A 19,140-nucleotide genomic window follows, 5' to 3' on the forward strand; every position below is an offset into this window, starting at 1 on the left:
GCAGCAGATGCTTGGGAAATGCTAGCTTTCTCCTTTTGCCCCACCACTTCTTATTAGCAGTACTATGAAAAAGAGGAAGGTCTGTGCAGGATATAATGCTTTTTCTGTGTCGTTTTCTTGGTCAAAACTAGCCCTGGTATTTGGAATGGTATGAGGAACAGGAAATTGACCTTTCTTGGTAGGTGAATCATTACCATAGGGTTCTAACAGCTAAGGAACGTCCTACTGTTAGATACATATGTAAGTGTCTCACAGGTGTTCCCCTTCGAGCAAATAAAATCCTGAAGTCACAGAAGTATCGAACCTTAGAGTGGAAGGGACCATAGAGATAAGGACCAACTTGCTTTTCCATTTGCCCTCTCTACCTTTCATAAACACTATACAGTGAGGCCATATCTGGCTATTTCCTAAGTGTACCTTGAACCTATCTTCATGATTCAGGTCTTTGCCACTCCACTTCTTCTACCCAGAAATCATTTCCCCCATTTATCAACTAAGACAAACTTACCCTTCATTCAAGGGCCAGGTAGGTTTTAAAAAAACAAAATCAAAACAGAGCAAAAAAGTCCTTATATGCATTTCATGGTTTTTCTTAGCAGAGGTTTGATTTCTCTCCTCTGAATTTCTGGAATTCCTACTACATTTGTGTTGGTCAATTATAAAACACAAATACACTTGGGTATTGCTCCCTTGACTTCTAGCTATTTACACCCAGTCTCCTCTCCCCTACTGATCTACATGCTCCTCGAGGACAGGCTTCTTACCTACTACTTCAATATACCGTGGGTTCCTTAGCTTAGAAGCTGGCAAAACAGAGATTTGCTACATTGTTATTGATTAATTTGCATTAAGTCATTAAAGTGTGCATTTATAAATGAACACTTAACAGCTAGAATCAAGTCTAATGACAAACTTTTCCTTTTTACGGTTGTGATCCACGTGGTTCAGTGATTTCTGATACCTACTTTTCTTTCCTAGAAATCATCACAAAACTGGGATAAAAGGCTAAGTATTGACTCTTCACTCCCGAGTGGCTTTGCTAGTCCTACAGATGAACTACCTCCCGCTCGTATCAAGGAAAGTCACATTTTGGAAGGACTGAGAAAGCTACAGAAGCGAAAAATGCTACTTGAACCCCCATCGGTGATAACCAAATGGGGTTATAAAGATTGCATGAACTCCAATGAAGGGATATATTCTCCAGGAATTAAGAGCAGCAGCCTCAAGGACTATCCCCCCTGCAAACCAGCTGACAGGAGGAGCCCCTGCAAGGAGCCCCATGAGACATTTGTTTATGACACAGACTCCCACGACGACGCGGAGGAGGACTCTTCCTCCTTACCCTTGCTCCAGGCAGTTCCAAGCCAGGGCTGCAGGCTGCACAGTCATCAATTAACCCACAGTGTTTCTGACAGCCTATTTGGCTGGGAGCCGAATAGAAAACACTTTTCAGAAGGCACATCCTCAGTTTACCCAAGGGAAAGGCCTGAAAAGCTGGCCAGTTGTGCCAGCAACTGCCCCTTGGAGAGGAAGCTGTGCCCGCATGCACAGATGCCTCAGGTACGGAGAGAGAGAGAGCCGTGCGACCCTGGTTCTGGCCATGTGGCTCTCAGTCTCCAGCTTTCAGACACCGATGACAATGAAGCCCTCGACGAGTTGCACATAGGTAGCAGTGACGAGAAAAGCCCTTCAGACTTGTCACTGACTGCCGACACTGACAAGTCCATGGAGAATCTGGACATCCTTGTGGGATTTGGAAAATCTCAACTTGGGTCTCCTGAAGAGGAGGAAAAACAAGTACCCATCCCCTTAGAGAGTCGGCCAAAGACATTTAGCTTCATTAAGCAGCAGAGGGTTGTAAAAAGGACTTCTTCAGAAGAATGCATTACTGTCATCTTTGATGCCGAAGACGGCGAGCCCATTGAATTCAGCTCTCACCAGACAGGCATTGTCACCGTTACCAGAAATGAGATTTCCATCAACCAAGCCCCTACTGGACCCAAGGCAGAACACACTGAACTTTCACCTCAGGGAATTGCTCATTTACAGCCGGGAGCTGCTGCAAGAGACTACACTTTCCTAAAGAGACCTGAAGAGGAAACCAAGAAAAACATTCCAAAAGGTGACATAGATAACATGGTGGTGGCCCGCAATGGTTCCTTCAGCCCCAGGACAGTAACACAAAGTCCTCAGCGACAAAGACCAGGCAAACCAACATTGAATTTGTCATGCCAGAGTAGTTCTAGGTCTTCGGTGTCCATGGGTATCTATCAAAAGCAGAGTCTGACAAAAGGCCCTGCCAGAGGCAAGGCTTCACCTCAGAAGTCAAAAATAATGGAGCCTGAAGCCTCAGCAAGAGTCCCCTCCTCTGGCCCCATGTCTCTTGAAAAATCTCCAGCCTTAGCTCCTGGGAAACTCTCCCGATTTAAGAAGACTGAGGGCCCAGCACCCCTTTTTGATTTACATATGGATTCACACATTCCAAAACACCCCAGCCAACTGCTTCATGGCTCCAAAATGTCCAGCAGAAAAGACTGGGTCCCATGCTCCAAGAGTCAGATTCCAGCGTCACAGTTGCTGCCAAGGTCCCTCACTGAGCCTAGTGATGATGGAGAATCCCTGACGAGGGACAAACACTGTGACTCTGGGCCAGAGGCAGGGGTGAAGTCACCTTCCCCCCCACCCCCTCCAGACAGGTCAGGCTCCCTTCTCGTCAGGCCCAATTACGGCTACATGCCACCACCCTCATCAGCCAAGCCTGAAACCAGGGTCCCCAGTGAAGCAGCAAGGACTATGTACAAATCCCCCCCTCTGAAAGGACCCTCTGCTCCTATTATTTCTTCTAATCAGATCCTGGCAGAAGTGCCGGGGAAGAAACCTCCTGTGGCCTTCAGAAAGCCTGTCTTCACTCACCCTCCACCCTCCACAGAAACAGTGATTCAAACCAGGTGTTCCGCACATACCCCCTCCAGCTCCTTTGCTGTGATGGCCCCAGGGCCCCCAAAGGTCTCCCCAAAGAGAGGAGTCCCCAAAACTCCACCTCACCAAATGCTTGGGACCACACAAATGGACCCTGGGTTACGGACTCCCAAGAATTGCCCTTTAGCCCATGAGCCACTGGAAATCCTGTCCTCCAAAAGTGTGTCTCCAGGAAGAAAAGGACAGCTGAATGACTGTATCCCCACATCAGCTAAGCCTTCTTTCTTAGGGGTGAATGAGGCACCATCATCTCAGGTTAGCAGTCACTCATCATCACCGTCTTCCAAAAGCCATAACACCCCATATGGTTGTCCAAACGCTCATGAGAAAGGCCTGAAAACTCGCCTCCCAGTTGGGCTCAAGGTTCTCATGAAGTCTCCCCAGTTACTCAGGAAAAGTTCCACGGTGCCAGGGAAACATGAAAAAGACAGTCTGAATGAAGCCTCTAAAAGTTCTGTGGATGGGAGCAAGTCTAAGCCTGAGGACGTGGGGAATCCAGTGAGCCTGGAGACCGTAAGGGATGAAAGAAATGTGACTCCACTGGGTTTTCAGGCACAAGACAGGCGGCCTGAAGGGATCCCCCTGGATACAGCAATGCCAGAGTCATTAGAAAACAGCGTCCCTGGGGCTGATGGAAAAGATGGGGTAGGAAACAAGTCTGTGAAAAGATCCCTCTCCTCCAGTAAGCCACACCTAAAACCAGCCCTAGGCATGAATGGGGCCAAAGCCCGCAGTCAGAGTTTCAGCACTTACTCAGGAGACAAGCCCCCTACACCGCCCATGGAAGGGTCCGGCAAAGTTCGAACTCAGATTATCACCAACACTGCTGAGAGAGGCAATTCCCTCACCCGGCAGAGTTCTTCCACGGAAGGCTTGCCTAAGACCCCTTCTGCCCCCATGTCTGATGGTCTTTCCGGTGCTGGGAGGCCTCTGGGGCATCCCTCCTCCAGGCAAGGCTCCCCCAGGAGTACAGGCAGCTCCAGCAGCCAGCATGGGAGCCCAAGCAAGTTGCCTTTGAGAGTCCCTCCCAAATCCGAAGAGCTCCCCACCCCATGTGGAATGGAAGACGAGGAGGGTTACCCCGAGGGAGGGGGCCCCAGTGAGGCTGTCCCTGAGGAAACAAGCAGCGACCACTACAGATATCCACCCACCCCAACAGACTGCCCACAAGCCCTGCAGAATCTTAGGAGGACAGAGCATCCGACCAATTTTGAACCGAGCAGGACATCCAAGCTAGAGACTTCTGGAAGGTGTCCAGATACTTCTACAACCCTGACTGGCGCTGTGAGCCCCGAAGCCCCCCTCTCACCTACAATTGAAGAAAAGGTCATGTTGTGCATTCAGGAAAATGTGGAAAAGGGCCAAGTGCAAACAAAGTCCCCCTCTGTGGAAGCAAAGCCAAAGCCCGGGCCCTCTTTTGCCAGCTGGTTTGGTTTTCGGAGTAGACTTCCAGCTCTCAGTAGCAGGAAAATGGATGTCTCCAAAACGAAAGTGGAAAAAAAAGATGCAAAAGGTTTGGGGTTTGGAAACAAACAACTAAAATCGGAGAAGAAAAAAGAGAAAAAGAAGCCTGAGCTGCAGCGTAAAATAGAAAATGAACTTACCAGGAACACCAAGGTGGCGGAGAGTCCAGACAGTAGTTTACGAAGCAAAAATGATCTGAAAACACCGCAAGGCATTTATGAACAAATGAAGTTTGAACCAAGAAATAGACCCAGTCCTGTTACATGTTCTACTAAAGATACGTTTATGACGGAACTTTTGAACAGGTAACGTGTTGGCGAAGGGAGGGTGTGAAATGTCAGGGGGTTCCCCCCACCGAAACTAGGAGAGTTGTTGACTTCCCACCCAGTAAACCCTAGGCAAGCATGTTTTCATACAAGCAGAAATGCAGAATAGCAGTCTTTTCTACATTAGCCAGAATTTAAACAATGAAATAAAAGTTAGCAATAAAATGATAATTTAGTCCATGTTACTTTGTTAACCAAACCAATGGTCTTTGAAATTAAAGAATGGGGAGTTTTATCAAGGTTGATAGGAATTCAACCTATACTGGAACCGTGAATGTACCCACATGGCATGAAATGGAAGAAAATTATACATACATTTTAAGGTATGCCGACCTCATTGATTGTACCAAGCAAACGTATACTTAGAAACGTTGCAGAGGTAATTACATTTCCCGCTGATCTTAAGCCAGACTTGTGTTTAGCAATCACTCTTCGGTGGCTTTTATTTTGCTCCCTCCTCCCCCCACACCTCACAAGCAGTTAAAAAAAATAAAAATAAAAATAAATTTTTGTCAAATCTAAACTGACACACTACTGGAATGTCAGATGAAGATTTGATCAAGGCCACTGACAAACATTTATCACTCAAAGGTTTAAAGACAAAGAGATACAAAGAGGTTACTTTAAACATTAAAGGATTGGGAAAAGTAGTGATTGAAGAAGAGCAATGTAATTTATCAGAGGAATCACTTTCTACCTGCAGAGTTGATAAGAAAGCAGCTCAACAGACAGAAAGTGGATCAAATAATGTTTCCTGCAGGAGTGTGTTAAAGGGCAGCTCCCAGGGCTCCTGTCTCACCAGCAGCTCTGCAAGCACTCAAGGAAACCACAAGAAAAACATCAAAACCAAGGCCGATGTGGAAATACCGAAAGGCTCCCTGGTAAGTGCTCCACCCATCCTGGTTCCGAAGTGAACCTGCCTGGGTTCTTTCTCCCTTTGCTGTTGGAAATGAATGAGCAAGAGATTGGGAAGGGTAGGAAAGTTCTGGAAAAAGGAGAGAAAGCTGGTGACGGCTTCCCGCAGAGAGGTGGCAGCGAGATTGCAAACGGGCCGCTCTTTCCGGTAAGGCTGCTGCATTAGCCCCCTTTCAGGAGGACGGTAGAACCAGACAGTGCTGGCAAATGACACTGTGATGTCAGCTGTCATCTTCAAATTCTACTCCTGTGCAGGGGATTTGTTTGATGATCTCTTCCTTCATTCCCAGTGATACAAAAAGGAAGGAACATGGTTATGAAAACCAGAAGTGCTAAACAACTGGAGAGAATATTGGCCATTTTGATGATTCAGTTTAAACACTATTCCTTTTTTTGGAAGTTCTGTCTATATACCAATTCCTCGCACCTAGACAGGTGTTAAGACCAAGAAATCTACTTTGCAGCTTGACTCCCTATTATGCAGTCTCTTAATTGTGAGGTCCAGAACGAGGTAATTTCCTTTAAAAAACAAAATGGGTGAAAGGGCATTTTCCATTTCCCTAGCACTTGCTAGTTTCAAATAATAGTTTTGTTTTAAAATTACCTTAAGTTGCACTGAGTCTCCTTACATTCCTTCTGTTCTTGCATAATTGCTTTGGTGATGTACATTGTTTCTTTATGTAAGTTTTGAAGCACTTACATAAACAAAAATATTCTTTTTACAGAATTAGCGTATCCATACATGTGTGTACTGCAATCAAAGAAATTGTAAAGTATGCTACCTGCCACCATTTTCTTAGGGAAACCTAGTAATTATACGTTTTTGGTTGTTTTTTGTTTTTTGTTTTTTCTGGAGTGGTTTAGAGGTGATTTTAGGAATAACGATTGGCATTATTACTTATTAGAATTTCATAGACATATTTCAGTTGACAACAAATGCACACTTTTCTTTCAAAGAGCTCTGGACTCTGAGGAGCTGTAGTCTTTTATATTAAACTCGGAAATCCTGTGGGAACTATGTTCTTTGCAAAAAAAAATTTTTTTCTTTCCCCCCCTTTTCCCTTCTGGGCTTCCGTGGTATCCTCCCTTCTTTGAAAACACAGATGTCCCCTGCATTATAAAAATCACAAATTATAAGCATATCTAAGACTGCCCTTGTAGTGTCACCGAAAGGAAAGAGAGAATGAACGCTTGGAAATGTGCAATATGCCAGAAATTCAATCCCACTGATCTAAAACTTTGATAGCCTGGTAGAGCCCCTTATCGGAGGCACTCAATTTAACTATGCCCCATTTAATATGTTTCTGACAGCTTAGGGTATATCTTCACTGCACAGAAGTACCAAAAAAAAAAAAACAACAACAACAACAACAAAAAAAGACCCTCTGTTTGGCTTTTACAGTTTCATTTTTCCTTTCTTGTTACTTCCTAATGCTAAAATAATTTCTGTGCTTTTCGTCTCTCGTCTTCAGTCTTTCACAGTGTAGAAATAAGTGTCCTTTGGTCCTTTCAGAATATCTACAAGAAACACTCTTACTGTTTTCTCTAAAGTACAAAGATTCCCTAACCACCCCAAAATACATAATCAATTGGGATATGCTAATTTTTTCTAGTTAGCTACAAGAGGAAATTAGTCATGCTGGGAAGCTTTTCCATATAGAGGAATATTATTAACCTCGGTAGCTGACCAGCCCGTCTTTCTTTCTTCTTCTTTTTTTTTTTTAATGTAAAATACAATGTTTTTTGTTTCATCTCTGTAATCATCAATGTGGAGTGGACGAAAATTACTAATTTCAGAGAGGACATTGCCATAGTCTCCTTTGGGACTAGTACAGGACTAGCAGTGCAAATCTATTTATTATATGTTATCAGCTTACACAGGAAGTAAATTAGATGCAAAATAGGATGTATTCTAATACCATAGCACATTGATGGGAATACCCATGAACCTCTTAAAATTCAGAGTTTGAGGGAATTTTCCGCTGCTAGGGCTCAAGGTAAATTTGCTGTCTGCTTATTTTAAACTATGTTGCAAAAGATTCTTCTCGTTGTAGTCACTTGGGATAGAAACAAGAACTGCACATAATACATGTCGTATGTCTTTGGGTTTTTTTTTTAATAAAGTCACTGTTCAAAATCTTATATCACCATCTCTTCCCTTTACAAACCAAGACTTTATTTCGTTATAAGGGTCCTCAGGGATTTTGATTATTTTAATCTGTGGTGATTATAATACAAAGATTATTTCCATACATACAGTATGTATGTAGCTGACCTCCATTTAGTCTGCTACTAATTCTGTATCCATATCCATTTTCAGGATTCCTAGATACATTTTAAAAAATGCGTAAAAGTCCCATTAATTCTTTGCAGAATTTAATTTTTTTTCTCCTTTCAGAGCCTTAATTAGAGTCTTCTGTCCCCATTTAGGCCATCATTTACAGACCACTTAGCTCTAATTTTTGTGTAATTTAGACAAGGGCCATGTTACTTTGTACTTTTACTTGAATTATATAAAATCATTATAAGAGGGAGAAAGGCATCCCCAGGAAAGATTGCATTGGTATTAAGTAAATAAGCAAGAAAGAAATGCGTTCTATTGCAGCATGTCATAAGTCCTTCCTTCCTGTGGATTCAGATAATTTTGTGGAATGAGAAGTCTCAAGGGAGGGCAGCTCCAGGCTCCTGTTTAACTATCACTGGACAAAATAAAAATTGTTAACAAAATTAACAAGATCGTATACTTTCATAATGCGCTGGGAAGAGATGGCCTTTTCAATATTTTAATTTAAATTTTGAGTATTTTTTTCTCCCAGTGTCCCATAGTCTGAAAAAGAAAATCACATATGCTAATACAAAAGCATCAAATACTATTCCATTAAAATGGTACTGTGGTGATGAAATAGGATAAAATAGTACAATAATTACGAAAATTGTTATCATCTTATTAAGTTCTGCAAAATGTTATAATTTCAGCATCCTTAATTGAACAGTTCTAAGTGCTATTTTGATGCTAATAAGAAGCATGCATATTTCACCCTCCTCCTGCAAATTTTTCTAAATGACTAACTTTTCTAAAGGTAATGCCTTCTGGAGTTTTCCTTCCAAAAATTACTTCCTGTCCCACTTAGGTTCATTATGTTCTTTTCATTTGCAATAAACTTCGACTGCAAAATGTTGTCTTCTTGGGAAGCAGTTCCCAAGCAGTTCAGTTAGGATGAGTCAAGGAAGAAATGTAAGCAGAATTTCAAATGAAAGGTATCCCCAAATGTTGGGTTTAATTCTAAAAGTAATATATAATGTAATATATATATATATATGTATATGTATATATATATGTGTATATATATATATAATGTAATATATATATAGTACATACATATGTAATATATAATGTACATACATACATAATATATATGTTATATGTACATTGTGTGTGTGCATATATATATGCACATATATATATATATGGTGAATTATTTTCTCCATTTTCCTCCAGGTTCCTTTGTAAGCTCCTTCCTCCCTGTGCTTTCTAATAATAGGCGTTAGTAGAATATAATGGGCACAGTGACATTTAAATGGTTTCTTGTTAGAGATCAGTATTTGGTACAGTTTTTGACTACAAGGGCAGAGCCCAAAAGATGGACAAGAGTTGAAAATGCACCATTACAAGGCATCCAAAGTACTGACAACAAAGTTAAACCAAAAATAGCCAGGAATTATTGCCTGAGTTCCCTGTAACTTCTTACCAAATAGGATATTGCTGGACATTAATTTGTATCAGTTCCTGTTAGAACAATGGCCGAGAAAATTCTGTATCTGTAACCACCATTCTTTTCTGAGCCAAACTTCTTGATTTTGTGAAAACTCTCATCTTTGAAGTACTTTGTCTCATGAAGATCGTCCCAGTTGTGTCTATCTTTAGCAAATTCTTAATCTTGCGTTGCCAGCCCCTTAGTTTCAGGAAAGTTCCCACAACCTCTCACCAATACCCAGCCACTGCATGATCAAGAGTGAAAATTAATTTTAAGTTCAGCCTATGAAAAATATAAATAGTAAGGGGAATCAACTGTCAAAATAAATTATGCCCCTCATTTCCATAGGCAAACGGATTTCTTTAATAACCGCCTTGCATTGAAATCTATTTGTATAGATAATTAGAACCAACGAGTATGCCATTCTAAGGCACTCCCCCATTTGTCATTCCTTCGCTGATTTTTCACCTATCTTCTTCGGATTTTCCTGTCACGGTCATCTGCTCCTCATGGGTCATCAGCCCAGGAAACCTGAAAGAACTAGGGGCCTTTCCTCTGATAAGTCCCCCGAGGCCATATTTAGCATTTGCTGTTAAGCAAATAGAGCCCTAGGAAAGTTCTGACAAGCAGCTGACAGGTAGGACTATAGGACAACCTTTTTTTTTTTTTTTCCCTTTCCTCAATATGATACTCAGAGAAGGGTGGTAGTTAAGTTCCACAAATGGATTAGGGAACCAGAAGGGAAGGGAAGCAGAGAATTTAAACACACACACACACACACACACACACACACACACAGAGTCTCTGAACATTTTTGCTACTCTTGAATAAAAATAAAATTTATGTATACATGGAATACTGCCTACATCTCTAACTGCCAGACACTAACAGAAAATAGTAGTTCTTTGGAAGGTCTGGGAAGGAGGACTGTAACAATATGGCAAACTCTGAAAAATTTAATTTTGGCAATGAATAGGGGCCAGAAATGCCCACTCTAAAACCGAAATCCTCTGTGACCTTGAAGAGATCACTAACACTGTATGAGCCTCCTATCCTTTATCTGCAAGGTGAGAATCTGATTTTAACTATTGGATTCTTTAGAGTCTCACAGACTGATAGAGAGGATGATTCCCCAATAAACCAGCAGGTGAGCAGGGGATACCTTCAAGTTTAAAATAGATCAGTGTTGGGCACCTGGGTGGCTCAGTGGGTTAGGCCTCTGCCTTTGGCTCAGGTCATGATCTCAGGGCCCTGGGATCAAGTCCCACATTGGGCTCCCTGCTTTGTGGGGGGCCTGCTTCCTCCTCTCTCTTTCTCTCTCTGCCTGCCTCTCTGCCCACTTGTGATCTCTGTCAAATAAGTAAATAAAATCTTTAAAAAAAAAAAATAGATCAGTGTAGAACCTAAAGGAAATGCTGTTTTACATAACAGGTAAGAGAAAACATGAGACATGTTTTCGTAACTGTTGGTATGGGCTGAGAATATAGAGATTTCCTTGATGTCTCTCTAAATGAGGATGGAAGTTTCATGTTGGGTTGTTAATGGAAATGTAGGTAGTTTGAGATCCCTTTGTCGGTGGGTCTTTTGATAGCCTTGTCACAAACAGGTCACTGAGCTACACAAACTTTGGAAGGCAATTAAGTAGCATGTTAGCCTTGCTCATGCTCACAGTGCTTTTCTACTCTGCTATCCATAAATGTCCACTACAAAGGGTCCACAGACTTGATGAAGTCTCCCCCAACCCTTGCCCCGTTCCCCAAATTTCTTCCTCTGGACATGCTAAAAAAACAGGGAAGTACCCACAGAGCAGAGAGCTGATGGGGGGAAGAAGTGATGAATGTGGCCTCTGGATATTCAGTCCTTGGTCTCTCCTTGTGGGGTTCAGGAAGCCTTCTCCATACTCTCTTCAGTCTGCCACCTTCTGGCTCTCAGCACATCCAGAACAAGCACCAAGTACATTCTGATATTGGAATTGAAGTTACAAAATATAAATAATTGGTCTTATTCCATTAGATATGAAAAATAGGTAAAAAGTCAAAAGCTAAATCTAGCTCAAGGTCAGTATGCAACCATATGAATTTCTATATTGTGAGTATGAAATAAGAGTTTCTTGGCATTCAGCTCAAGCTCCTGAGCAAATCCACTGACGGCCTCTAATGTATGTGCCTAAGCAGAACCCCACTGCATTCAGTGCGCAGTTCACATCATTGTCACTGGCTTTCCAGGTGACCGATGGGGATATATTTTAAGAGAGTGTTTTAGGGTCATTCTGCCAACAACCACAAGCTGTCTTGAAATTGAGGCCAAGTCCACTGGCATAGTCAAAGGAAAATTTGAGAAAAACAAAGTGCCCACAGATGAACACAAATCTGCAGTCAGTTTTACTGAGTTTGAATCCTGGTTCCACTACCTTGGCAATTACTTACCTGTTTCTTCAGGAGGAGGAGGCTAACAGTAGCATGTAGCCCGCTTTGGGGAGTTTGAGATCACAGGCGTGAAAATTGTAATTGTGTAATACTGAGTAATCCGTAGTATTTCAGAGTTTGCCTTTTAAATAGTGGTTCGTACTGGTTGCATTGTTGTGACCACTGCCACTAGACTGAGAAGCAAGGGACATGAGTCTTAATCCCAGCACTTCCACTTACAGTATGTTGAAGGAAATTTGCTGGAGATCAGAATTCTCACTCATAAAACACTGTGACTTATTCAGGTCTCTCTAGAGTTCTGCCGAGTTCTAACCCATTCAGCATCTGGATATTTCAGCTGAAATAGAAGGGGAATGTTTTTGACCTAAAAAATCGATATAAATGTGTCACTGCTCTAGTTCACTAAGTATACATCACAGTCACCTTATGTTTCATCATAGAAAGAACAAAAGAAATCATTTTCTTAGAGAGTTACATTCCAGGAAAGGGTCAGGAGATCTAAGTATATTTCTTTCTTCTTATTAAAATAACTTGTGGTAGAAGTCACTGTCTCTGGAGGAATTATATTTCCTTTGACTTTAATTTTCCCTAACAGCTCTGTGTTATTGACTTTATTAAGTCTTAAAAGCCAAAGCTGTATCTTTAACATCTTATGGAGAATTAGGTGCCCTGTAAATCCTCATTTCCAGGTCTAGGGTTATGTTTCTGAAAATATACTCTTGCTCTCGTAATTAAAATTTGTGATATAGCCAAGTGATAGAGTAGGGAAAAGTAGAATGAAGAAAATATCTATGCATGTATATATATATATATATATATATATATGTATATACATAGATGCACACACATACACATTCACATATATGTATGTGCAGGTATATGTGTTTACATGCATGTGTGTATACATGTATGTTGTGTGTGTATACACACCCACTCACACATACCCACATTTGTTACAGAATGAACCATCATTCTGATTGTGAACAGTCTATTTCATATAACAAATAAGTACTTACATTATTTTCTTGTTGCTGCAGATAAAAGAAGCAAGTGTGAGCCTGCAGGAGGATGAAGATACAGTTGCAGATTCCACGTTTCAGAGCCACATCATAGGTAAACATTTACATCTTGGTACATCTTTGTGGGTGATACTTTCTGAATGTGACCTTCTTTCAGATACAGTGTGTTCCTATAGAGCGTGTCTCACGCCTAGTCTCTGTGAGGACTGGGTCTTAACTTCTTTTTTTTTTTTTTAAATATATTATTTATTTATTTGAGAGAGCGAGCACAGGGGGAGGGAGGGAGAGGGAGAAAGAGAGACTCTAAGGCAGACACCACTCCCAGGGTGGAACCCTGCGTGGGGCTCCAGCTCACGGCCCTGCGGTCATGGCCTAGCCAAAACCAAGAGTCAGACACTGTACCTACTGCTCCACCTATGCGACCCAAGGACTGGGTCTTAACTTCTCACACGTGGTTATTTTTATCTTCTCGAATACTAGAAGCTACTGTAAAGTAAGTAGTTCAAAACCAGACCCATCAAGAAAACATCAGTGTTTTCAAAGCAACACACTGTAAACCGACGAGAATCAAGTCCTTGTGGACACGAAAAGAGAATAACACTGAGGATACATAACTTCTCTGGGGACAGCAGTCGACTTCGAGTCCATCCAGTGTCTATAATTGTCTCAGAAGCATTTACCTAACTACCATTGGTTAGAAATGAGGGACGGTGGCTTTCTTAAATCGAACTTTTTTTTTTAATAGAGTGTATTTTACACAGAGAACTTCACGACTTAACTTTCTTCATTATTTCTGGGAGAACCCTGAGTGTGAATAGTCCTGTTTCTGGAATAAGCTTGATGTGTCAACTCCTTCTTGAAATTGTGCATCGGCCTAGATTGAAGGGACTCAGCTTCCCAACACACTTGCTGACCCTTTGCTGACCTGTTTTCAGCAGCCAGGAGGCAGCTGGTGACAGAGTAGTTGTCTGTGACTGTGATCCTTGTCAGGTGACGGAAGAGGTGATACCTTCAGCTGTTCTGGGCCACTGTGGATGGTTGCAGAATTTGTTTTTCCTCAGGCTCTAGGAATTGCTGTGCGAGGAAGCATGCAATTATTTAGTATTGCACAAGATTATTTAGTATTGCACAAGACACCGAGGCATGCTGGAGTAATTTCTACCAATCACATTCGGTATAGCAGTTAATAGTGAATTCCACATTCGAGGTCATGACAGCCCCCTTCTCCCCCAGATTTCTGGTTTCTGCTATGGTGAGTGTCCACTGCTTCTGTCCCTTCAGCTGCCAGCTCTGAGCCCCTCACCACTCTTGGAGACCTGCTGGTGCACTCTGGGCCTGGATTTCTTGAATATGCAGAAGTCTTCTGCAAACTCTAATTTACAGTCTATCTCAAAGAGTTATTGTACCCCCCGCACCTTAATGAGACTGGCACACCATTATTATTCTTTTCATTTGTAATTGAGGATACAAAAATCTTAACACACAACTGAATGAGTACAGTCTGAACAAGATTATTATTCCAAAAATACATCCTTTATTATAGTTGTCAGTATAAAATGCTTAAATTGGTATCAGTTGTGTGTCATTAGCTGATATGCAAGTTAAATACGGTTTAAAAACCTTCAAACATGACACTATGTAAAGCCCCGCTGAATCATCATTTTTCCATAATGAGGTGTTCCTGGGCCTATGAAATAACATATATAAAGATAGAGGCTGCGTGTTTTTTAAAGGACTACAGTAATCTATCCTTTAATAAACTTCCAGTTTTTTTTAGATTTGCATTGTTCGATATGATAGCTAGTAGACACAGGTGGCTATTTCAGGTTCAGTTTCAATTAATTAAAACTATATATAATTAAAAATTCAGTCCTCCATTTGCACTAGCCACATTTCAAGTACTCAGTGGCCAATATTCATGGTAGTCTATATGAACATTTCCATCATCACACAAAGTTCCCTTGGAAAGTGCTGCTTTCGATTACTCTCAGGGAAGTAGATTTGGACCATATTTCGGACAGCGGGCTGACTTGGTCTGCACACAATGTAGATTTATCTCCTCACACTAGGGGAGAACTATATGATAAGCTGCTCTTGGCTACACGTGAAACAACAACGACAAAACTGACCAGCCGTTTTACATAAGTAGTGAAGTCATTTAACCATCTTACACAATTAAAAATCTGGAGGAAGGTAAATATGAAAGAAGGCTAGTAGCTCAACGATGTCATCAAAAGCCCTGGCTTCATGTCCTCATCTCTGTTGTCTTTGGTTGCAAATTGATTCCTGACACTGTAGGCATTCCATTTACATTCAAGGCACGAAGTATAAGGAAGAATAAGAGCTTCTTCAGAATCCACCCCATAAACACCATCTTTCACGGCATTGATGAGAACAAGATCATGAAACCAATCCTAGCTGCAAAGGAGGCTGGGGAAGTTCGTATGTTGCTTCTATTTATTGCATGAGACAGCAGGGAGAACGTGGTTGAGAGTATTCCCTAGGTTAACCAGTCAGTAAGATCACCACAGCCAACCTTCTAAGACTTCATCCATTTCTTTCTTTCTTTCTTTCTTTCTTTTAAGATTTATTTATTTATTTATTTGACACAGAGACAGAGACAGAGATCACAAGTAAGCAGAGAGGCAGGCAGAAGCAGAGAGGGAAGCAGGCTCCCCTGCTGAGCAGAGAGCCTGACACAGGGCTGGATCGCAGGACCCTGAGATCATGACCTGAGATGAAGGCAGAGGCTTAACCCACTGAGCCACCAGGTGCCCCAAACTTCATCCATTTCAAGACTGAATAAGGCTCAATAGATCAAGTGGTTATTTCTTTTTATTCCAGAATAACGGCTGAGAATATATTTTTAGCACCCTGATAAACCAATATTCTTCATTTTGTCTAAACAAAGTGTTGTCACATAGCCTCACAATATTATATAACCATAGAATGTTTTTCCACTCACAGTAACTGAGCAAATCTAAATATATTATGCTTCTAACCAAATATCAGCTAATGTCTGTCACAAAAAAAGAATAATCAGAAAATTTGTGACCTGAATGTTTGCATTTCTGTGGTTAAGGATAATCACGTTGGTTTAATCAAAGTGTTATGAGTTGATTACAAGACAAGATATTGCTAACTAAGCCTGCTCTCTATTGAAATTCAAGATTCATGAATTAAGTAAAATAATACAACTAAATTTTTTCTTTAAAATCACCCTAATAAATGTCAGACTTCCATGTTAATAAGCAGCAAGAAAATGACTAGCCTAGCCTAATAGAAATCTTAACACAAATGATCACAAACCCCATATTTCTAATTGTTCTTTCCTGCTATTTAACTGTAATAGGTTCACCCTACATATTATATTAATTATCTAATAGGATTAAATGATCAGTGGGAATTAATTCAAATAACACTTTCTTATTAAAAACACCAGCCAGTGAAAGCATCAAAAATAATTGTCTAAGCAGAGGCAGAGGTTCCAGAAATTCCCATAAAGAGGAGAAAATGTCTTTCAAGGAGTTTGAGGAAGAACCCAAGCAGAACTGAATGATATCCAAGAACACAAGGACTCATGGTCGATGCTAGGAAAGTGGAGGATGCATGTTATTTCCTACAAATTTTAAAGAGGCACAAACAGAAAGCTGTCCAATAGCCCAATGGGCAGATACCCCAGTGCCCCATAGGGTCATGAAGTCTGTTTACTCTCCCCTGTTGTCTGGGTGCCTTCTTAGTCTCTTCCGAGAGAACCCTTCTGGCTCTTCTCACCAAGGGAGAGGATGACAAAAGGCATGGTCTGGCCCCGGATCTGGCTTTCTTTGGGGGAGCTCTGCGGAGTTGCCTTGGAACTCTCCTACCCACTTCGGGAATTACCTCCAAGGGATCTTTCTGGGGTCCAGCCAGCAACTAATACATTATGCAGGAAGATAATAGGTGCTCAATAAGGATCCCCCTGTGACTTAATTATTAGACCATACACCAGTTTATTCCCATTGTCCCATTTCATTTTCTTATTCCCTGTTCTCTCTAGACTCTAGCTAGCTAATCTGGTAAACTGAGTCATGTCCACATTGGTGGAACAGTAGATTAAGCAGGTGATTTTTCAGGTCACATATTTGCATTATAACAAAGACTCAAGAAAAGTTTTACCTCTAGTTAAGAGGAGCTCTTGAAACTTTTTTATTCAAGTTTCAGGCACTCACATCAATGGTTTGAGCAAATTATAGGGTGAGGAAAAAAGGACAGAATGAACCTGACTTCAGACACTGAATAACACAAGAAGCAGTGCCAGGGAGGAAAGTCATTTTGTCATATAAAAGTGCTTTTGAGAGATAGCCTGCCTGAAAGCGAAGAAGTGGGACAGCACTGTGTTGAGTCAAATAGAGGAGATTCCGAGAACCAGGTACAATCTCCATTTCCCATCAATGTAATTCATAGACCTTGTTCTCCTAACCATTTCACATCCAACCACAAAGCATTGAATCTACGTAGCATTGTGCCCAGTCTGGAGTTTGATGGAGACAGAAAGAATAAAAGTCACATGCCGCATAGTTACTATTGTCACAGAATCTGTAGATCAGATTCCAGTGAAGGTCAACGAAGGCAGCAGCTTCTTCACCCAACAGAGGAGAGAAGTCCTAGCCTGATGTCAAAATGTCTCCAACTGTGGTTCTTAGGATTGAAAAAGAAGGTCTCACAGACTCTTGGTTCATGAACCTCAGTTACATGGAGACTAAGAACCAGGACCTGGATGTTTATTTCATCTGCATGGAAAAAGCTCTGAAACCTCCTTTTTTGTATTAATATTAATGACCTAATACCGTATGGTCAACATTTGTTATCCATACATAGACTCTGCAGTTTGAATTACCCAGACCACAGTTATTTTAAATCCAAGACAGGATTTCCATAGTTACTAGTACCACTAGTGTCAAGTTCAGATCCAAGTGAATGAAACCCCAGAGTACCGTGGTTTAAGTAAGAACAGAAATTTCTTACTGCCACACAGGACAGTGCAGAGGAAGGTGATCCAGGCTGATAGTCTCTTCCTATCTTGTCCTTCTGGTTCATTTGTTTTTCATTCCCAAGGTCACTTCATTTGTTCAAGATGGCTATTGAAAAACCATCCATTTCCTAACCAGCAGGAAGAAGTGATAAGGAAAGGTATAGTTTAGCCTTTTGTAAACACTTACCAGCAGTTGACCTATCCCTTCTTCCATTGGTTAGTACTTAGTACATGCCAGGCAGGAGGCCATATGTCCAGAAAAAAATACAAAAACAAAAGAAAACCTCCACGAGGTTCTCTGGAAGAAAGGGAGAATGGCTTTTAGAGAACATGTACCAATGTTAGCCAGCAGCCCACCCTTTACCAAGTCTACCTCCTTGGTACAACAAACACACACAAACTTTCACGACCATTTAAGAAAACAAAAAACAAAAAACAAACAAACAAACAAAAAAACGACAAAAAATAAATTAGGATCATTTTTGGGAAAGACATAATTAATTCTAATGATTGATGCCTAGTTTTTGTCTTGCATGACCTGAATGACCACTTTCTATTAGCATATTTTACCTTGAATTACTTTTTGAGAAAATGTACCAAACTTGGATTAGTTTGCCACCACCATATTTATAAGTAATGTATACTTGGTCACCCACAAAGTATGTAGAGGTTCAAATCTTCTGTTCAATATAATGCATCTAGAATTTTCCTTTTTCTAGAATGACAATCAATTTTCCTTTGTCTAGAATGAAATACCAGGGCTTCTGCTACTGTAGCTGCCAGTCAATTAAAGTTCTTGATAATTATCTGTCTTACTTCAAGAATATTATCAATATCCGACACTGAAAAATTTTGAAAAAGATTAGAAATTTAATGTATATGGAATGACATTCATACTAAAAATAAAATTAAAACATATCTCAGAAGCTCGATCAGACTTTTATAGCTTCTTTACTAGAAGGCTATTTAAGTCAAATGTTGTATTTTGAATAGCGTACTGACATGCTTAGGCTTAATTGAAGGAAGAGTGAGCTATTGATGAAAACAAAATTATGTTCTGTTGACTAACAGACTGGAACTGAATGGAAAACTACTTAGATAATAAGGCCTGTGGATAAAGAATAGGATGCAGTAGTTGACATCATTTGGATTTCATATTAATACTTCCTGGGATGATGCTATTTCTGCATTTCCAAACATAGAAAATGACATCTAAGAGGTACTAGAAAGTAACAGCCTGGGAAA

The 19,140-nt window shown here is 40.9% G+C and overlaps 1 protein-coding gene across 12 annotated transcripts in view; it reads left to right on the top strand.

The window, feature by feature from the left end:
- The window catches only part of NCKAP5 (NCK associated protein 5), a 970,240-nt gene that overhangs the window by 861,275 nt on the left and 89,825 nt on the right, over positions 1 to 19,140 (top strand). For all 12 annotated transcript variants that reach the window (XM_032354091.1, XM_032354099.1, XM_032354093.1 and 9 more), the window contains 3 exons: positions 979 to 4,748; positions 5,473 to 5,650; positions 12,903 to 12,978. In XM_032354091.1, coding sequence (XP_032209982.1) covers positions 979 to 4,748; positions 5,473 to 5,650; positions 12,903 to 12,978 — 4,024 coding nt within the window. The remainder of the gene's footprint in view (positions 1 to 978; positions 4,749 to 5,472; positions 5,651 to 12,902; positions 12,979 to 19,140) is intronic.

The sequence above is a fragment of the Mustela erminea genome, chromosome 8, assembly GCF_009829155.1.
Source record: "Mustela erminea isolate mMusErm1 chromosome 8, mMusErm1.Pri, whole genome shotgun sequence".
NCBI classification, from domain to species: domain Eukaryota; kingdom Metazoa; phylum Chordata; class Mammalia; order Carnivora; family Mustelidae; genus Mustela; species Mustela erminea.